We start from the raw sequence: 18,444 nt of genomic DNA on the forward strand, positions 1-18,444 counted from the left end.
ATAGTCAGCACTGTACAATAGAGATATAATGTGCACCACAAATACAAGCCACACATGTAATTTTTAATTTGCTAGCAGCTATATGGAAAAAAGTAAAGAGAAATAGATTAAATTAATATTAATAATACATTTATTTACCCAGTGTTTCCAAAATAACTAATCAACTATAAAAAATTATTGAAATATTTTGTGTTCTTATTTTGATGTCAAGTCTTCAAATTCCAGCACGTAAACACAGCACATCTCAATCTAGAGTAGCAACATTCTAAGTATTCAAAAGACACATATGGCTGGTGGCTACCATAATGGGCAGTGCAGGACTAGAGCAGAGGTCAGTAAACTTCTTCTGTAAAGGGCAAAAGAGTAAATATTCTAGGCTTTGCAGACCAAGAGACAAAACTGAGGATATTGTGTAGGTACTTAAATAGCACCCTTTGCCTAGTGGCCCATTCAGAGTGCTAATCAGCTTTGCACCAATGTGCCCTCAGCTGGAGGCATTCTCAGAGCAAAGAGCAACTGGCCCAGGGGTGGGCAAGGCTGCTGCCATCACTGTATCCTGGATCACAGTAGGTCCCTGTCTCCTCCCTGCAGCTCAGGTCAACACAACTTGGGAAGACAGCTAGAACAGAGGGTACTCAGCTACTGAGATCCCTAAACAGATATTCCACCATTTAGTGCCCTGCATTTGCCACAGTGGCCACCCCAATGAGTCGGTGGTGATGAAAACAGGTCCGAGCGCGATTAGGAGTGAAGGGGTGCTGCAGCTCTGGTTTGCAGCTCACTGTGCCAGCCCACCTTGTTTCTAGAATAGACTATCAAGTAAGGGAAGATTAGCAAAAACATTTGCATAGTAAAGTTTCTGAAAAATACTGTCATGGTTATGAAAAATCCTGTTTTGGTTAATTCAGCTTTTCCCCCAACTTTTTTGGTGTGAATCCATTTTAACAAGTAACCCATTTTACCAAGTACAAGTACCAAGGCACACAGGTGGATATTGCTCATAACATGTGGCTCACTTTGAGAGGCACTGCTTTAGGCTAATTTTGTAAAGACCTGTTGGATATCAGGAAAATATTCTTACAATAAACCTTAATTAGTAATAGAACCAAGTTCCTAGGTCCCTTCTCAGGCTGCCATCTTACTGCATTCCATTTTCCCCCCAAACTATGCCACATCATCCTTTCAACTCACCTCTGCCTCTGCCCTCTCTGCGCTGTGTTCCTCCAAGGCTCTCCGCGACTCACAAGCCAGTGAACGTGGTTTGTCCTGATCACCTTTCCTATCTTGCCCAAATGTTACCTCTAATTTGAGCCTAAATGTCCCCATCTTAAGCCAAAATGAGCCTAACTCTTCCTTCTTCCTGCCAGTTAGACTTGGTTCCTCTGTCAAGGGCCAAGGACCTCCTATGATCCTGTAATCCTTCCTGACCTCAAAGCCAGAAAAGTCTTCCTCATACCCTGAATATGTACAGACATTACTAAGCCTCAGACACCATCAGAGAACTCCCTCAAACACATAACCTCATCTCCTCCCTAGTTAGACACTTTCTGGACTGCGAAGACTAGACCTGCAACTTCTTTCGTTGGCCTCAGTCCAGTGCTTTGCAGCAAATGCTCAAAACCTGCTTAGTGAATAAATGAAGGAATGAAGTGCCCTGGCTCTGATGAAGGGAGACCTGGTTTGTAAGCACCTCCAGGCTTCCTAAAAGACACCATAGGTGAGGACATACATTCAAATCTTTGTGCTCAGAAAAGCCACGTTAATCCTCATCCTGATTTATTATTTCAGGGTCTGAGCCACATCACTGTAGTGCTCCCCTGCTGGTTAATGAATTCATGGTCAAACTTCTATTTCCCTTTATAACACACTTCATCATTTCCACAATATAACACACTGTGCTTTTTGCATTGAAACTAGATACTTTTTAATGTAAGAAAGGAACTATTTGGGATACCTCCTAAAAAGATTAGTTAGTACAGCAGCACAACACACACACACACACACACACATACACACACACACACACACACATGTACATTCACAAGCCTCAGCAGTAACTAACAACAACCCTTGTATAAAGTCTTTTTCCATCTCAGTTGTACCACACAGACTTCTGAGAATGCCATTTAAGAGTCTAACCAGCATTTTGTAATATTTTCAAAGCTATCAGAAGGTACAGGTGCCATATTTCCAAAGCAAATCAAGACTTAATGGCCTGAAAACCCAAATGTTCTTATGGGACTGTAGAGATGGAATATTTGAAATCAAAATTGTTCTGGAAATTTTGGAACCCATGCTGGGGTATCAATTAAGCAATGAGAAGCCAAACAGTATTAACAATAACTAGTCTTAGGAAAATCCAAAATGGAAGGCTTTCACTTCCTAACAGTGCCTTAGTAACTAGTGTTAGCATATTGAGACTACAGTATCACGATCCATATCTAAAGACACAGCTCCAAAACTGTTAAGTGACTTTAAGACAAATGTGCAAAAGAGACTACAAAGTATCTAGAAAATGCTCGCCTGAATTTTTCTGTGATATCATGAGCAGCAAACCCAGGAAACTCAGGAACTATGCTCTCAGGGGATGCAGTGAACGGACTCTCCAGAAGGAAGCATTCCACTTTGCTGGCCAACAAGGCAGCCAGGTGACAAGCCACTTCCTCCCTTACTCAAAGTGACAAACCTGACTTCCAAAACTACAAAGTAATTTTCAAATAAAATGTTTTGTTTTACTATCACATCAAAACTAGAAAGCCTATTTGTTGAAATTCACAGCAGGGTATAAGTTTTAAAATAGAAGGACATAAGAAGTTCAGTGGTATTCTTTCAGGAGTTCTGTCTGTGATCAAAACTATTCTCATTATTAAAAGCCACAGGGACAGCCATGATGGAGGTCTGGTGGGGCTCTAGGGATGTGATGCCCCTGTAAAAAGGGTAACAATAAGCCCAAGGACGCAAGGCAGCTGTTAACAACATTAAAGTTAGGAAAGAATGAGTATCCTAACCCAGGAGGGTTGGTTTTGTTTTGGTCTTTTTAAAACACAAATGTAATACAATCAAATTTAAAGATGGGCTAAAATTACCAAAAACTCAAATTTGCCATTCTGTAACTATAAAGGAAGAATATGAAAACCCACTGCCAAAAATGTAGGTAATGTTATAGTTGTATGAAGAAGCAGCATCTTGAATTTTAGTAACCCAGGACCTTGTAGCCCAAATGGACTGAAGGAAGAAATAAAAAGCAACCAAGAAAAATAAACCCTGCTATTGACATCTGCCATCTTTCCAAGCAGACTTTTAGAGTAAGCATATGTCATGATATTCCCTATCTTTTAATTATCAAAAGGACAAAGGCCCATAGTATATGATGCAATATAGACACCCTTATACTCCTATGCTCTTGTGAATATGCAGACACAGCAAAGAGCTTTGAAAACACAAATAAATGTCAAGTATCTTATTCTGGAAGCTACCCTTTGTTTCTATGATAGGATTGTAAAATGCAACGTAAGTTATTAAAAGTTTACAGGAAAACAATTACCACATTAATCATATGTGCACATTGATTGAAAACACATGCTAATTTCAGAAAATGTAAAACTTTATAATCCAAGTATACTTAGAATCAGTGGAATATGGAAATTTTAGACATTTCTACTTTGTGCCAATGAATGGAGTTCATTGATCATGGTCCCCAGCATTCTAACTAATCATAAAAAATATCACCCTAGGGAGAGTAAATTCCACCACAAAGCATTCATAGTCTAGTTATGTTTCCAGAAATTAGATTACCACATTTGGCCATATTTACTCCTGCATTTTATTCACAGATGATATCATATTTTCATTCTAGAAATTTATGTTGTAGGTTGGGTTTTCAACCAGTTACAAAACTACCTTGATATGCAAAATGGATGTTTATTAGAGAGAGTGGTTTTTCATTAAGGTGGAGAGGTAGGGGAAAATACCCTTGTCATGGGGGTTAAAATGAACGTTTTGCTTGTTCATTTGTTTGCATGTGGCTCTACCTACCCTGACAGCTTATTCACCAATGTCATCCTGATGTTCACCGCAGCATTACTTACAATAGCTTACAGTATCAAAATTATCTAAATATCCAACAGTAGAAAATATTTATTTGATATCTGTATGATCAAAAAGAATGCTATATAGTCATTAAAAACAATGTTTTTAGAAAAATTTTATCAGCAAACAAATGCGCACAATATATTGTTCAATAAAAATATCAATATCCAAAATGCTACATATAATATGATCTCAAATGTACTCACCTTTAAAAATGTCTATTTATTATATGCATACATAGAAAAAAACTGTTGAAGGAAATGTTCCAACAATTCAATTCCCTAAAGGGTAGTATTTCAGGAGATTTTGATTTTATTATTTTATAGTTCTCTGTGATTTTCAAATATTACACAATAAATATGACTCCTATTTGAGAATGAATTTAAAATTTAATAATGTCTCTTGAACTCACAAAAACCTTGGACTCATAAAAATGCCTACAAGCTAGGCAGAGTTCAAGATTCTCAAAAATAACCATAAAATGAACAGAATACACAATCTGTAGTAATCAAACTTTCGACTGATTTCCTGTTTAAATCGCCCTCACTTAAATGAAAACATGTAATTGTGAAGAACTTAAAAATAACATTCTTTAAGCATTTTAGTCTCCAGAGCTAAATTAATTTAATATCCCCACTTTCTTTCTGATGTAGAAATTATCATGCTCATTTTCCTAATGAGGAAATGACTAAGCTTTACACAGCTTGTTAAAGGTGGATCTAGAACTTGAACTTTGCCCCAGTATAGTGTGCATTCTGTACCACTCAGCTCAATGGAATGCTATTGCATCTTCAGCATTAGAAGATAAAGACATGGCAGGGGAGCAGGAAGGAGGATGGTCTCAGCTCAAACTGGCATGCTGAAATGAACTTTTATAACATTCACAGGAGGAAATTACAGCTAAGGCACTACAATCACAGGATGCTACTGTTAACCATCTGACTGCAAATTCCAGAGACACCAGGTGAAACTTGCCAGCAAAACAAATACAAGAAGATACTTTGGGCCAGAACAGAAAGACTGTGTACATAAATGCCCTTTCTAATTTGTTACATTTACACTGATGACACAGGTTTCAAGTATCATTCTCAACTGTCCAGTGTTTCAGACAACAGTATGTGCTGTTCTGGGTCAGGGGAGACTACAACCTAGTTAGACCTAGTGACCAAAAAGTGGTAGCATAAATCAAGGGTGTGGACTCATACCAAAATTTAAGAAATCTTCTCAGAGTCAGGAGCCATAGCATAGGCAAGGTCTGAAAGGGCAGGGAGGGCTGTGTCTTCTGTATCCTCAGGGCTGGGCCCCTTATGGTGCTGGGCAGACACCAGGAAAGAAACCCGCCCTGGAAGTCAGAGGCACAGAACAATGACTAGGGTGCTTTGAACACAGACTGACCTGTTCTCCAACACCCCCATCTACACCATGTCCCCGTTCTCAGGCCTCAGCACAGGGCCAGGCACATAGAAATTACAGAGGTCATATAAACTGGATCTACTATTTCCATTAGGTAAATAGGGCCCCCACAGCTTTGCTTTGGTGGCATATTTTCATGAATCTAGGCTGGACACAATAATTTGCCTTGTGGTCTTTATGGATGTGGCCACCTCAGACTGAGAAGTTTTCTACTCAAACTGCAAATGTACCGAGATGAAGAAGAATGAGACTGAAAACAAAAAATGTTCTCTTCTAGTAATATATTTCTAGCGTCCTAGCTAAGGGCCAAACCCATAAGATACTAAGTTACTAAAGTAGGTTCTATTAGCCAAGTTTGACACTTAGCAAAGATTTGCCCTGAGCAATTTACCAAACTACTCGAAGCCTCAGCATCCTTACCTGCAGAATAGAGGATACTGTCATCTCAGGATGGTGTGACAATTAAATGAGATAATACATGTAAAGAGCTTGACTCTTTGACCCGAAATCAGCACTCAATGAATGGTAGCTCCACAATAGTATAATACAAAACACTAATAAGTTAGTATCCTAAATGAAATAGTCTCATTTTATTTTGTTTTACTTCTAAGAAAGGGCTGATATATGCCTAATGAAAGATGATTGCTTTAAATAAAATGCCAATCGACTTAGCTAGATAGATAGGCAGATGGACATAGATAAATGGATTGATACATAGACATCAGATATGAGAAAACATTTAGAAGTTTAAACTAAACCCACTGTATAAGAAATAAAATGGGAATTAACACCTCAGTACCCTCAAGATATACACCCTACCATTCAATTGTAGGATAAGGTAAAAATCTGTAAAAAAAAAATCTTATGGCTACAAAATGATATTTTTCATTTTGTTCAAAAACACCACACTTGAAGATGTTCAGAATTAAATTGATAAAACAAGGGTAGGTTGTGATTTGCCTTCTTAGTAGTTTACCCTTTCTGAAGTAGAAGTAATTAACAAATCAATTTCCAGGAAAAAAAATAAAATAAAATTTTTCCACTGTTTTGAAAGGAGTTTCACTCATTTTTAGAATCACTATTAAAACTGATTGCTGAATGGTAATGGCCAAGTAGCTTTTGGTGGTAATGGCCACCACCAACAACACAAAACACACACACTCAGAACAATTAGAAAAGCTGGACACAACACAAAAAAATAGTCCATCTGAAAGCATCAGTGAGCTAACAAGAGAGCCAGGACCTAAGGAGTAAAGAAAACTTAGAGAAGGGAAGTAAACTAGTGAGTCTGACAGTCTTTCAAGTTATTCCTCTCAAGGAATTTATCAGTTTCTATGAGGTACAGTGCCAAGAGGGTAGGACGCCAAACAGAAAGCAGCAGCTAAGAGTCTGGAAACCAAAAACACTGAGTTTTTGGCAGTCCCTTAGGGCTGAGGGGAGTCCAAGGAGGAGGGGGTTGTATAAATAACCAGAATTCCAGATAAGACCTTGGAAAGGATAAACTGTAGAAATTAGGGCAAACTGGAAATAGAGAGGTTCTCACAAAGCCTGAAACCTAGTTTTCACCAGCTCATTCTCAGAATGTATTAATGTAATGTAACTACACACTAATGACTGCAAGAAAGCAAAAGTAAATCCTCTCTGAAGGAAAATAATATCATGCAGAGACTCAAAATTATCTTTTATTTTTCTGAAACAATGTCCAGCATTCAAGCAAAATTACAAGGCATGCAGGCATAGCTTACTGCTGAGCCCTTGCCAAAACTGATCATAGAAGCCTTACAACCTGATATTCCCATTTTAGAATGAACCAACTCAGACTCAAGAACTAACTAGGAAGTAAGGGCCAAAACTTTGCTTGTCAAATGGAAAAGGTATATTCAAGAATCTAACTGGTCTAGCCTCAGGAGCATCTTAGCTTTATTGAAGTAGCGAGTATCCCTCTGCAGGAAACTTTATCTGCTCTGCAACCTGGAAGCAAAATGATTAATTCAATGATTTGCAGAGATTCCCTAAATGTCTGGGCCTGGTTCGCAGATGGTTTGGCTAAGCTGAAACTCAGTGATATCCACTGGGATGCTGTGGCCATTAACCCTTGGTGTCAGCTATGCAGAAGCAAAAGCAGATGTAGTTGCTCTAGTGAGGGGACAGGACTGATCTGGGGCTGTTGCCAATGGTACAGCTGTCCAGTCTGCCAGAAGTTGACCCATTTGTCTCACAATGTGAAAGTCCACGTCAGGAGGAGTGTTATCCCCTCTCACTCCTGGCAGATTGGCTACATCAGACCTTCAAACCCCTTTCAGGACTTTTCAATCCTGCCTCACCACTGTTGATACTGTTTCAGGCTACTGGTTCCAGCCACACCATTGTGGCTCTTGAAACTAACCTGTGTACTCAAGAATGCCCTGGTTGTCCACCTCTCTCTCCCTCACCCCATCCTTGTCCATACACTTTAGTAAGGCAGTTTCATCCCCGAAGGCAGGTATTCAAAGAAGAGGATTATCGCTTCTTGGCCACTTCCTGGGTAATGATCAGGACAAAAGGGGGTAGGTATAGAACATTATATAGATATGTTTTGAAAATTGAGGATTCTTGACCATTGCTGGGAATAATGCATTTTTTTCCTCTCCCTAACAGCACATCAGAATGGCCTGGTTGAGACACCCTGCACATGGCAGCATGGGTGAAAGAAGACATCAAGGATTGAAGCTTAACTCTGGTTAAGTTTTATAAAAGTGCCCTTGTTCCTCTTTCATCTGACCTTTACAAGTAGGGAATGATTAAAAACAAAGTGAAGTTAGACCTACTGGAATGGGTCACCCAGATTTAGTATTAATACTGCTATGAAAATTCTTGTACAGTCTTTCAGTGAATACACATGTATGCATTTCTGGAGGAAGAAAACAACCCAATTCCCTGGGGAGGGAACACCTCAGACCCAGAAGGGATGAAGGAGGGAAGAACATTATGATTTTTTTGTCTTTAAGAACTGCCTCTGGAGCCTCTCTCCAAAGGGAAAACACCCTGGTATGGCAGTCGAAAACTGCTGCAAGTACATTCTGTTTTACTTACTGCTGCATCTTTTGTGATCCACTTGATTACTTTTACCACAGAGCAGCAAGAGAGAGTCCCAGTTTCTGCACCTTCCACACAAAGCACCTAGTTGCCATCCCCATTCATTTCAAGGGCAGACAAATGCCAAAAAGAAAAAGATTGGTAGCATATACACTACATTAAATTTTTTAACTTCTCTTCATCAAAAGACACCTTTAAGAGCAGAAAGGCAAGCCAGAGTAGAAAAGATTTGCAATACATATAAGTGACAAAGGACTCGTGTCTTCATATATATAAGGATGAGCAATATGAAATTCTGACATTCAATCATTTTTGAGGTACAAAAATGGCAATTCATACTTAATATTTTAAAATTCCTACAGATCAGTAGGACAGTTCAATAAAAAATTGGCAAAAGATTGAACATCAACACTTTAAAACAGAAAACAATTAAATGGTCAATAAATAGTTGAAAAGTTGCTCAACTTCATTACCAGAGAAATGAATATGAAAAACAAAAGGAGGTACTATTATTACTTGTACATTAGGATGCTCAAAACTAAAAAAATTGATGATATCAAGTGTTGACAGGATGTAGAGCAACTAGAATTCTTAAACATTGCCTGTGGGAACATAAATTGATAAAACTATTTTGAAAAACTGTTTAGCAGTAATTATTGAAGATGAATAAATATATGTCCTGAACAATTTCATTCCTAGGTATATACCCAACAAAAATGCATACATGTATATGCAGCCAAAAGACTTGCAGAAGCATTTTCAGAGCTGTATTATTTGTAATAGTTTCATGTTAGAAGAATCCAAATGTCCACAACTGTAAATATAGAAATTACTGTACAGAAGGCCCCCATTTACAATGTTGTGACTTAGAATTTTTTTCAACTTTACAAACGTGCAGAAATGATGCACATTCAGTAAAAACCATACTTCAGATTTTGGATTTTGATCCTTTTCCAGGTTGCTGATATTCTCTTGTCAAGCCAGGCTAGTCAGCCACACAATCAAGAAGGTAAACAACTGATACACTTACAACTGCTGTTTTTTCATTTTCAGTACAGTAGTCAATAAATTACATGAAATCATCAACATTTTATTATAAAAAAGCCTTTGGTTAAATGATTTTTGCCTAACTGTAGGCTAACATAAGACACCTTAAGGGAAGCTTAGGTACATTTAAGGAAGGCTAGACTAAATTATGATTTTTAGTAGGTTAGGTGCACTAAATGAATTTTCGATTTAAAGATACTTTCAACTTACAATGATTTATTAGGCCATAACCCCATCGTATGTCAAGAAAGATCTCTACATTCATCCAGCAGAAAACTACAAAGAAATGACAAGAAATTAACCACATGAGTGTATGGTGAAGTTCAAAAACAGGCAAAATCGATCCTTAACATTAGAAGTAAGGGTGGTGGCTACCCATGATTAGCAGCAGTGAAGAGGAAAAGACATGAGGTTAGTTTTTGGAAGGCTGATCATGTCAGTTGCTTGATCTGGGAGCTGCTAACAAAAATGCATTCACTTTGTGAAAGTGACACAATTATGATTTGTGTACTTTTCTGTATATACAATGTTCAAATCCATTTTTAATATTAAAATATTATTTCTATATATTTTAAATATTAAATACTTAATATTTAAATATTAAAATTTTTAATATTAAAATATTAAAAATATAGAAAAATTATGAACATGAACCTTAAGCAATACAGGAGGGCAATCAGGGCCAGAGGACAGGAACTATATTATTGGAAATATCTTATTGATAAAGTGAGGGTACAAAACTGCTACTGAAGGAAGGGAACATGGCTTATAATGAATAAATACTAGTTTGGTGAAAAAAGTATTAACTAGCTTGATGAATACACTAGACATGTCAATAATAATATCTAGCTCACCCACCAAAATTTCCATGAAACTCCCTCACCCACAGCCCCCACTGTTAAGCAACCAATCCATGGACTGGCAGTGTTTTTGTCTAGCCCCCAAGTGTGACCTGAGCCAATCAGATTCTCTATCACAAGAATATGAGCTAGATGTACTGAGGGAGTAACAGATGCTGCAGTGAGAACTGAAGCAGAAAAAAGCAGGGAGAACGAAGCCACAACATGTTGAGTCAGCACTGTGAGGGGCACGACAGCCTGAAGTTAGGGGAAGGAGAAGCTGTGAGAAAACAGAAGCAGTCAGGAACCAGGAAAGCATAAACACAATGCAAAACAGGTCACAGTGCCAGTGTCCAGAGAGTAACAGCCAGGTGGCCATGAAGGTACTAGATCAAGACTCCCCCTTATATTGCCTTACAATATTCCCACTGTCCCCCTGCTCCATACAGAGGTGACCACTATTCAAAAGAACGTAGTTCACACCTCTTCCTTACAACCAAAAGGGGTTAAATCAAATCACATATGGCAGAAACCAACTAACATAGAAAAGTTTAGCAACACTAAAAAAGCAAACTACACACTTGATTAATGAAACCTTAGTAATTGTCTTAAAATAACATCGACTAGCTGTTAATCTCAGAATTGATCTTGAAAGACGGAGAAAACATTGGTTTATGAGTAATGTCCTGACCTTTGCAAAACTATGCAAAATACTGAGAGAGAAGAAACCTTAATAGCAGAGGCAGAGGAAGCACTCATTCTTAACTCTAAACAAGACTCAAGATTTTGGTAAATTAACTTCAATAAAGAAAAGAAGATTCCTCAAAAAAGAGAATTACTGATCATTTAAGTCCCCCTAGAGTGAGGTCAAAAAATAAAAACACCTTTACACCAGGATCATGGTTAAACAACTGATTTTAAATTAATTTTCTTTAGGATTCAACATGTTGGAAGTTACGTAAAAGCTAATTCTACCACCTTTATGTCTTCACAGCTACTGTGTTAAGGTTTTTCCCTGTATAACGATATCGAAAAAACAAAAAGATGGCCATTATAACACACATTAAAACAGAAACACATTACAAACTCTTTCCAAGATCTTTCTTTTCAGAGTTACATCTAGTACAATCTTCAGCGCCAAACAAGGGCCATGCCAAAAAGGAAAATCTTCCTTACTTACAAGTGAAATAATATGATGTCCGGGATTTGCTTTTAATTAAAAGTATTTTTAAAGAGGAAAGAAGGAAAAAACTTCCTAAATGACCCTAGTAATGAAAACAAAAAGAAGAAATTCAAAGAAAAATTATGTTAGAACGGGGAGTAACAAACACCAACTGCAAAATGTGCTGACTCTTCCTGTGCCAGGCCCTGTGTCAGGAGTTCGGCAAGGGCTCTTGCCTAGGAGCCTAACAGCAACCCGATGATGGATGCGAACTGTCACGATCCCTATCCTACAGGGGGCACAGGGAGTCTAGGCTTAGAAAGAGATATTGCTCAAGATTATATAGCTTTCCAATCGCCCCTCCATTGGACAACACTAACGCCACTGTTTACATTAGTCACACAAATGGCATGGGCTCATAAATAAAGTTCAGGAAATGAATCAGGTATTGCCTACATTAAATCAGACAATGAGAAAATAAAACATTTCAGGAACCTGAAAAGGATGCAAAGTCACCAGAGTCCCTCAGATCCCTGCTGTTTCCATCATCACAGGTCTCAGCAGTGACACACTGGTAAGCACAGGAAAAACTAATAAGAGAAATTGTGGTCTTCAGTTGAAAAAATAAAGCACTAAGATCAATAAATTTTATTTTTAAGCATAGCTTTTTTTTAATGTCATTTGTATCTTCTCAACTCTTATGAGAACTGTAGCTTTCATTACCTCATTCAATGCTGATGCTTGTAAATTATGCTTATATAAGCCTCCCCAACTCTCTTACTCCTCTACAGTTCAAAAAGAAAAGAAATATTACTTAAATAAACACATACCAACTCAAACTTCTTTTTTATTCTCTGTCTTCTCCCTAAAAGTATGTTCGGGGCATTTTGCATTCACTGTGAGGAGTTTTAGGAAAAATGATTTGAATCTTTATTTTTCATAGAATCACAAGTTTTTCAAATGCCAGTAAAACAGAAAACTGTGACAAGACATGCTTTGTGCAACTTTGTTTCACTCACTATCATCACTGTTTTCTCAAACAAAAATGAAAAGAAAAAGAAACACCTGCTATTTGTTTCCCCCTACATATATGCACAATCATATTTTAATTCCTTGAAAAAAATGCTAAAATAACCTTGGTGGAACCAAAATCATGTATTTAATAATTCCCCAAACATCTAATATTTGAAAATTATATCAGTTGAAATAGTATGAGTAATTTTGGAATAATGGTTAATTCTTAGAATAGTGGCCATATATTATACAACAACCAAAATTTACCATAGTGCTACATGGATATCTAACAAATATCATTTATAGTTTGATTTAAATATTTACTAAGATTTTACTATATACAGTCTGGAATTAATTTCAGAGAGGAATTTATACTGTGATTAATTGGATAGAAGCATTACACATCCATAGTCCTGAAGAATAAAGTTCCTCAAATTGTAGACAGATTGGATTTACAACTCACATCTTAAAATGTTAATGATACAAATAAAAATCTGTAAATTCTAACATATATATAACTGTATAACAATGTTTACTACTTAATGATAGACGATAACAAACTCAATGAACACACACACATATACACACACACCCCTTTCTTATAGGACAAATGAACAGGCATAAAAGCACAAAGCTACTTTAAAATTGTGAAAATCAGGATATAAGCCCTGAGTAAATCTGTACTGTTTGTCCATCTGGCTTATTTCATTAGAAAATAATCTTAAAGAGTCAGTTTCTCTATTCTACAAAATTAAAATTATGTTGACTGTAGTATGACTATTTATTGAAAAATATGGACAAAATCAGCCTAAAAAAATCTGCAATAAACAAACAGCAATATCAACAATCGTTTAACATTTGCTCGCTAAACCCAGAAACATTTGGTTATCACACATGCTTTAGGATTTATCATCACTCAATGAAAGGAAAATATCTCTATTTCTTAATTCCCAAAAGAAGGAAAAAATTGTGCTATCACAATACAAATATTTTCCACCATTTAAGACTGCATGTAGCTCTCAATTATTAAATCTACAAAAAATACTTGTCACAATAAAAATGAATTTTATGTATATCTGTCACATCAATGATGGATCCTTTTATGTTGAATTTTTGATGGGTACAATCATATAGTTAGGTTTGATGTAGCCAAAATTTAAAGTAACTAAGTTCGTTAAAACAAATTATTTTTCATCACTTAAATTTAAGGAAAGAAAGATTACAAAGTTCAAGTAATCATTCTCTTCCCTAAATTATATTTTAAAACCTCTTATAAGATTTAGCAAATATTTTTATTCTATTTTTCCTTTATTTGTGTTCAGGAGACAAAGACTAAAAACAAATAATGAGTTGGTTATTACACATCAGTTAAACAACATGAACTAGAATGAAAATCCACCATCCACACTCCTCATCCTACACAAAATAGGACTTGAGGGCAGCTCTGCCTAATTTTATAAAATGATTAAAATCTTCTGCTTGTGGTCAAAATAGGAAGACTAAAATGACTGACTAATAATAAGGTGATGGGGAAATCACATAAAGTTTAATCCCTTTAAAATTAAATCAGCATTTTTAATTCAACACAAATATGACAAGTACCTACTACTTCAAACTTCCAAAATTAAGAAGACGTTTTGCCCTCAAACAACTGAAATCAGGCTGAACAGAACACTTAACATTTCTAGGACAATAAGAATAAAGATAGTTTTGTTCCTGGATGTCTCTCCTGCTAGCCAGTCAGACAGACACAGCCACTTAGGAATAAACCAGACTAACTGGGAGGTGTACCTGCACCCTAAGTGCAAATATTTTTAAAGACCCTTCCTGAGGTAAATGAATGCCATGTAAAATTATTTGTTTAAACATCAATCCCATTTTTCCCTGAAAATGTAATGGTCTGCCATTGTATTTCTCAAGGATGGCAACCATCCTTTAAATAATTTTTAAAGGGAAGTAGAAATAAACAAAACAGTGATTCATATACTACCACCCCATCCCCATCCCACCCAGATGTGAAATTTCTTGAAGCTCAGTGGATTTAAATAGTCTCCTTAGTAAGACACTCATTATGATCATTCAGCCTTCATACCTGGAGTTTGACTTTGATCATCTCCCTAGAGCTCTTTCAGCCTCAGTGTGGTCATATGTAAAAATGAAAAAGTACTACCAATCTCCAAGAGCTGAAAGGGGATTCAAGTGAAGACGAGATCATGGAGGATAATACCAAGCCTGGCACATAGAAGGTACTTATTAAATGCAAATTCTCTTCACCCTGAAACAACTTCATTCGGAAAGAAGTAAGTTGTTCATTTTCCACAAAAAGAGTCTTTTTAGAAGTGCCACCATACACATTTGGAGAAAAGGAACACCACCTAAATTTTGTTTAACTAACTCATTTTAATTATATCACCATAACTATCCCTATGTAGCACTATGGAAGGTTAGTAAGAAAGCAGTACAATCTCCAAGGACTGACCAAAGTGAAATCTTGGACACTATTGAAAAAATGGAGCAATGCAAAAAGCCTCCAACCTAGGCACATTGTAAAGTGAAAATTGCCTTTTTTTCTTCTTAACTGGAAACAGTTTAAGACAAAGGGGTTAAAAAAAACTTTATTTTTTTCTTTTGTCAACCAACTTAGGTTGAATTATTTAGAAGAACTAAACCAATGAGTGTTTTTTTCTTATAACTTATCTAAAAACATAACTAATTAGAATTATTTGAAGAAATAGAAATTAAACTGGCCAGAATGATTAGAGTCATTTTATAGAAAAATTACATTAACTATAGTAACTGTCAACAACATTACAATATGTCACCATCCAATGAGTATGATGGGACTGTCTCTATCTCAGGTAAGGATGTTACTATAGATTTGCACATCTGTTGACCTAACTGATTTATCAGAATGTCCACATCAGTCACCTGTTTATCCTTAGCTTCTCTAATGTAGTATTTATTACAGGCTGGTAATCTTTAAATCTTGTGAAACTGTCTTTCACACCCTCTACACAGCAAAAAGCTTACACTGGAAATCATCTTAACCAAACTTCTAATTTTTACATATTAAGAAATACTTCATTAACAGAAAAAAAAGAAGAAACATTAAGAGATTTGCCTTAAAAAGTCACACTAAAACGTGCTGGATGAAACCCACTCTGCCTCCCTAAGTCCTATGTCAAGCCCTAACCTTCAACTATATTTACAGGGACTGATGGAGATATTGCTATGGAAAGCTTTAGAAGCATTCTTGGAGAAGCAGATCTTGAGATGGTCCCTGATCAGTGCCTCACATCCACCCCCAACCTTGCCAGTTCCACCAGTTCCACAGGTCCACCATGTGTAGGGGATTGAGATGATGGGAGCACATTAGCAACACAAATTAACTGAAAGGGAATCAAATGCATAAACTGTAGATTTAAGGTAGAATGTTTCTTCTTATTTCCTATCCTCCCAGTTTCTTAATTCTTCAGACACACCCAGACAGGCAGTGTTAGAGAAAAGTATCAATCTGCTAGTCACAGAAACACACCTAACAGAAGACAAAACTTGACAGATCTCCCAATTCAACTCGTAATCCATTTTGGGATGCTTGTTCTTTACATCTCAGTTACTCTACATACTTCAAAGATTCTAATTTCTAACCTCCTCTTACAGATATATAAAATGATGGGGAAATAATACTCATAACTTGCATGACAAACAGAAAATTGTTTTTCTAAAATGACCAGTTTAGGACTTCCATTAGAAAGCAGCACAAAAGTCAAATTATTTGGAGGCTACATTTCATGTTAAGTGGGATAAAGAAAGTGTCCTGAAGATGAAGAGTCCAGATATTTTCCAAGCAGAAAAATATTCTCTTTCTAGAATGTTAGTCAGCTATATAAGTTGCAACAGGTAACAACTCTTCACCCACCAGATCAAAAAAAAAGAGAACGTGGTTATTCTAATATAAGTATAAATACAAAGAGAAAAAAATACTCTGGAAGTAAGTCAATGATATGTATTCAGAGTAATTTAAAGTATCCTATTTTATTTTAGACAGAATACATTTTTAAAAAACTACTAGTTTTGGCTCCTGTGATGCCTTGGAACACATACCTCTAAAAAAAAAAAAAGATCCTGAGGAAAATCTCTGTTTCCTCAAAACCCTTCTCCTGATCTCAATATAAATTCTAAAATGCATGATTTGAAATTTAAACTTATATTTCTAGTATATGTATCTACAAAATTGGAAGTCAGTCTTTCAAATGGCCCTCAAGACCCTCAAAAACCAAAGAAGATGTTTTTTAAATTTCAGCTTTATAAGTATTGTAGCAAGTTTAAACAGTTAAGTCTGTTAATGATTTCTAGTGACACCAAAGTGGGGGTTAAAAAAATTAAACTTCTGGTTGATCTACTTTTAACTCTTCTTAATTTTACACATTATTTTATAAGCCCTAAGGTGTTATATAGGCATCTTATTCATCCTTCCACCGCTAGCGCCTCCCACAGCCGCCCTCGTGGTCTGCAGTAGAAGCTGTTTGGTCTGATTTGTGAGGAAAATTCAGCTGTAAAATATTTTTTTGCAACAGCAAAGACAATCAGCCTTTTTTTCAAGGTGGAGATCTAGAAGGGAAGTGAGAACATTTGGGAATATAAAATTAGTCTGCTTTAACTTTAATAGCAAATGGTGATTGAAAAAAAACACAAATTTCACATTTGCAGGAATGGGGGGTGGAAGTTACTAAATCTAGAGGGTTTTTTCCTCCCTGCGTGCGTACATAGCAAAAGAAATAAAACTACAATCCAGAATAAAAAGGTCACATTCATTTTCAAAGCATTCATTTGAAAGTACACAGAAGAGTTCTTTAAAAATGACCACACGTCTAAACATACCAGGAATGTGGCTACCAAATATTAATCCTGAGGGATATGGATACACATTTACCTCATAATTTGACCCAGCAGGTCAAATGTTAGCAAGGTAAACGGACATAAACCACAAAGACAGATCGAATGGACAACAGAAAGTGCCCGTGAGTCCTGGGAGCCCCGCTTGCTCCCTGCAAAACCAGCGATCAAACATCTGCAGGCACAGAAACCTACACGCACCAGCGGGCTAAGGGAGAAACCAAACTTTTCCAAAAAAGTTAGTTTCGTCTCGCCAATCTAAATCCAACAGGTGTCAACACACGTCACCACACTAAATCCTTCCAAACAAGGTCTAGGGAAGCAACGGATGGTTAGCAACGAAGGTGAAAAGACCCAAACGCTTTCAGGGTCGCGAAAGAAACAAAGCCGAGTTCTATTCCAAGTGATTACGTGGAGGTGGGGGAGAGAGGGAGTTGGAGATGGGGAGGCGCATGGAGCTGTCCTGCCACTGACGCCGCAGGGAACCTCGGCTCTTGTAGTGTGGTCCCTGTTTCAGTGGAGCCCTAGATCTCTGAGGTTTGAAGAGCTAGGGAGTGCCGTGGCCGGAGGCACGGGGACAACAAGAGGACGCGTGGTACCTGCTTGTCCAGGGCATCCCGGGAGCCGCCTGGCCCGGCACCGGCCCTGGGCGGCGCGGGCGCCCGCTCGCAGCTGCAGCCCTCCAGGAGGTACATGCCCGCCGGGCGACCGCTCTGCTCGCCCTCGAAGTAGAAGAGCACATTCTGGTAGAGAGCGAACCATTTCTCGTGCCAGCGGCTCGCCTCGGCTGTCTTCTTGCTCAGGAGGCCGCGCTTAGTGCCCTCCTTGCGGGCGAGGCAGGCCAGATACAGGGCGTGCCCCTCGTTGTAGCGCACGCTCTTCTGCATGGTGAGGGCGCGGGCGCTCAGC

General features: G+C 37.5%; 1 protein-coding gene across 3 annotated transcripts in view; it reads right to left on the reverse strand.

Annotated features, from left to right (window-relative positions):
- RASGRF2 (Ras protein specific guanine nucleotide releasing factor 2) overlaps nt 1-18,425 on the reverse strand; it is a 214,684-nt gene extending 196,259 nt beyond the window's left edge. For 2 of the 3 annotated variants that reach the window (XM_036999810.2, XM_036999829.2), the window contains exon 1: nt 18,135-18,425. In XM_036999810.2, the coding sequence (XP_036855705.2) occupies nt 18,135-18,422 (288 nt within the window). In that variant the 5' untranslated portion in view covers nt 18,423-18,425. The remainder of the gene's footprint in view (nt 1-18,134) is intronic. The other variant, XM_036999818.2, reaches the window with a different exon arrangement.
- Between the last annotated feature and the right edge of the window lie 19 nt (nt 18,426-18,444).

This window comes from Manis javanica, chromosome 1, assembly GCF_040802235.1.
Source record: "Manis javanica isolate MJ-LG chromosome 1, MJ_LKY, whole genome shotgun sequence".
Taxonomy (NCBI): domain Eukaryota; kingdom Metazoa; phylum Chordata; class Mammalia; order Pholidota; family Manidae; genus Manis; species Manis javanica.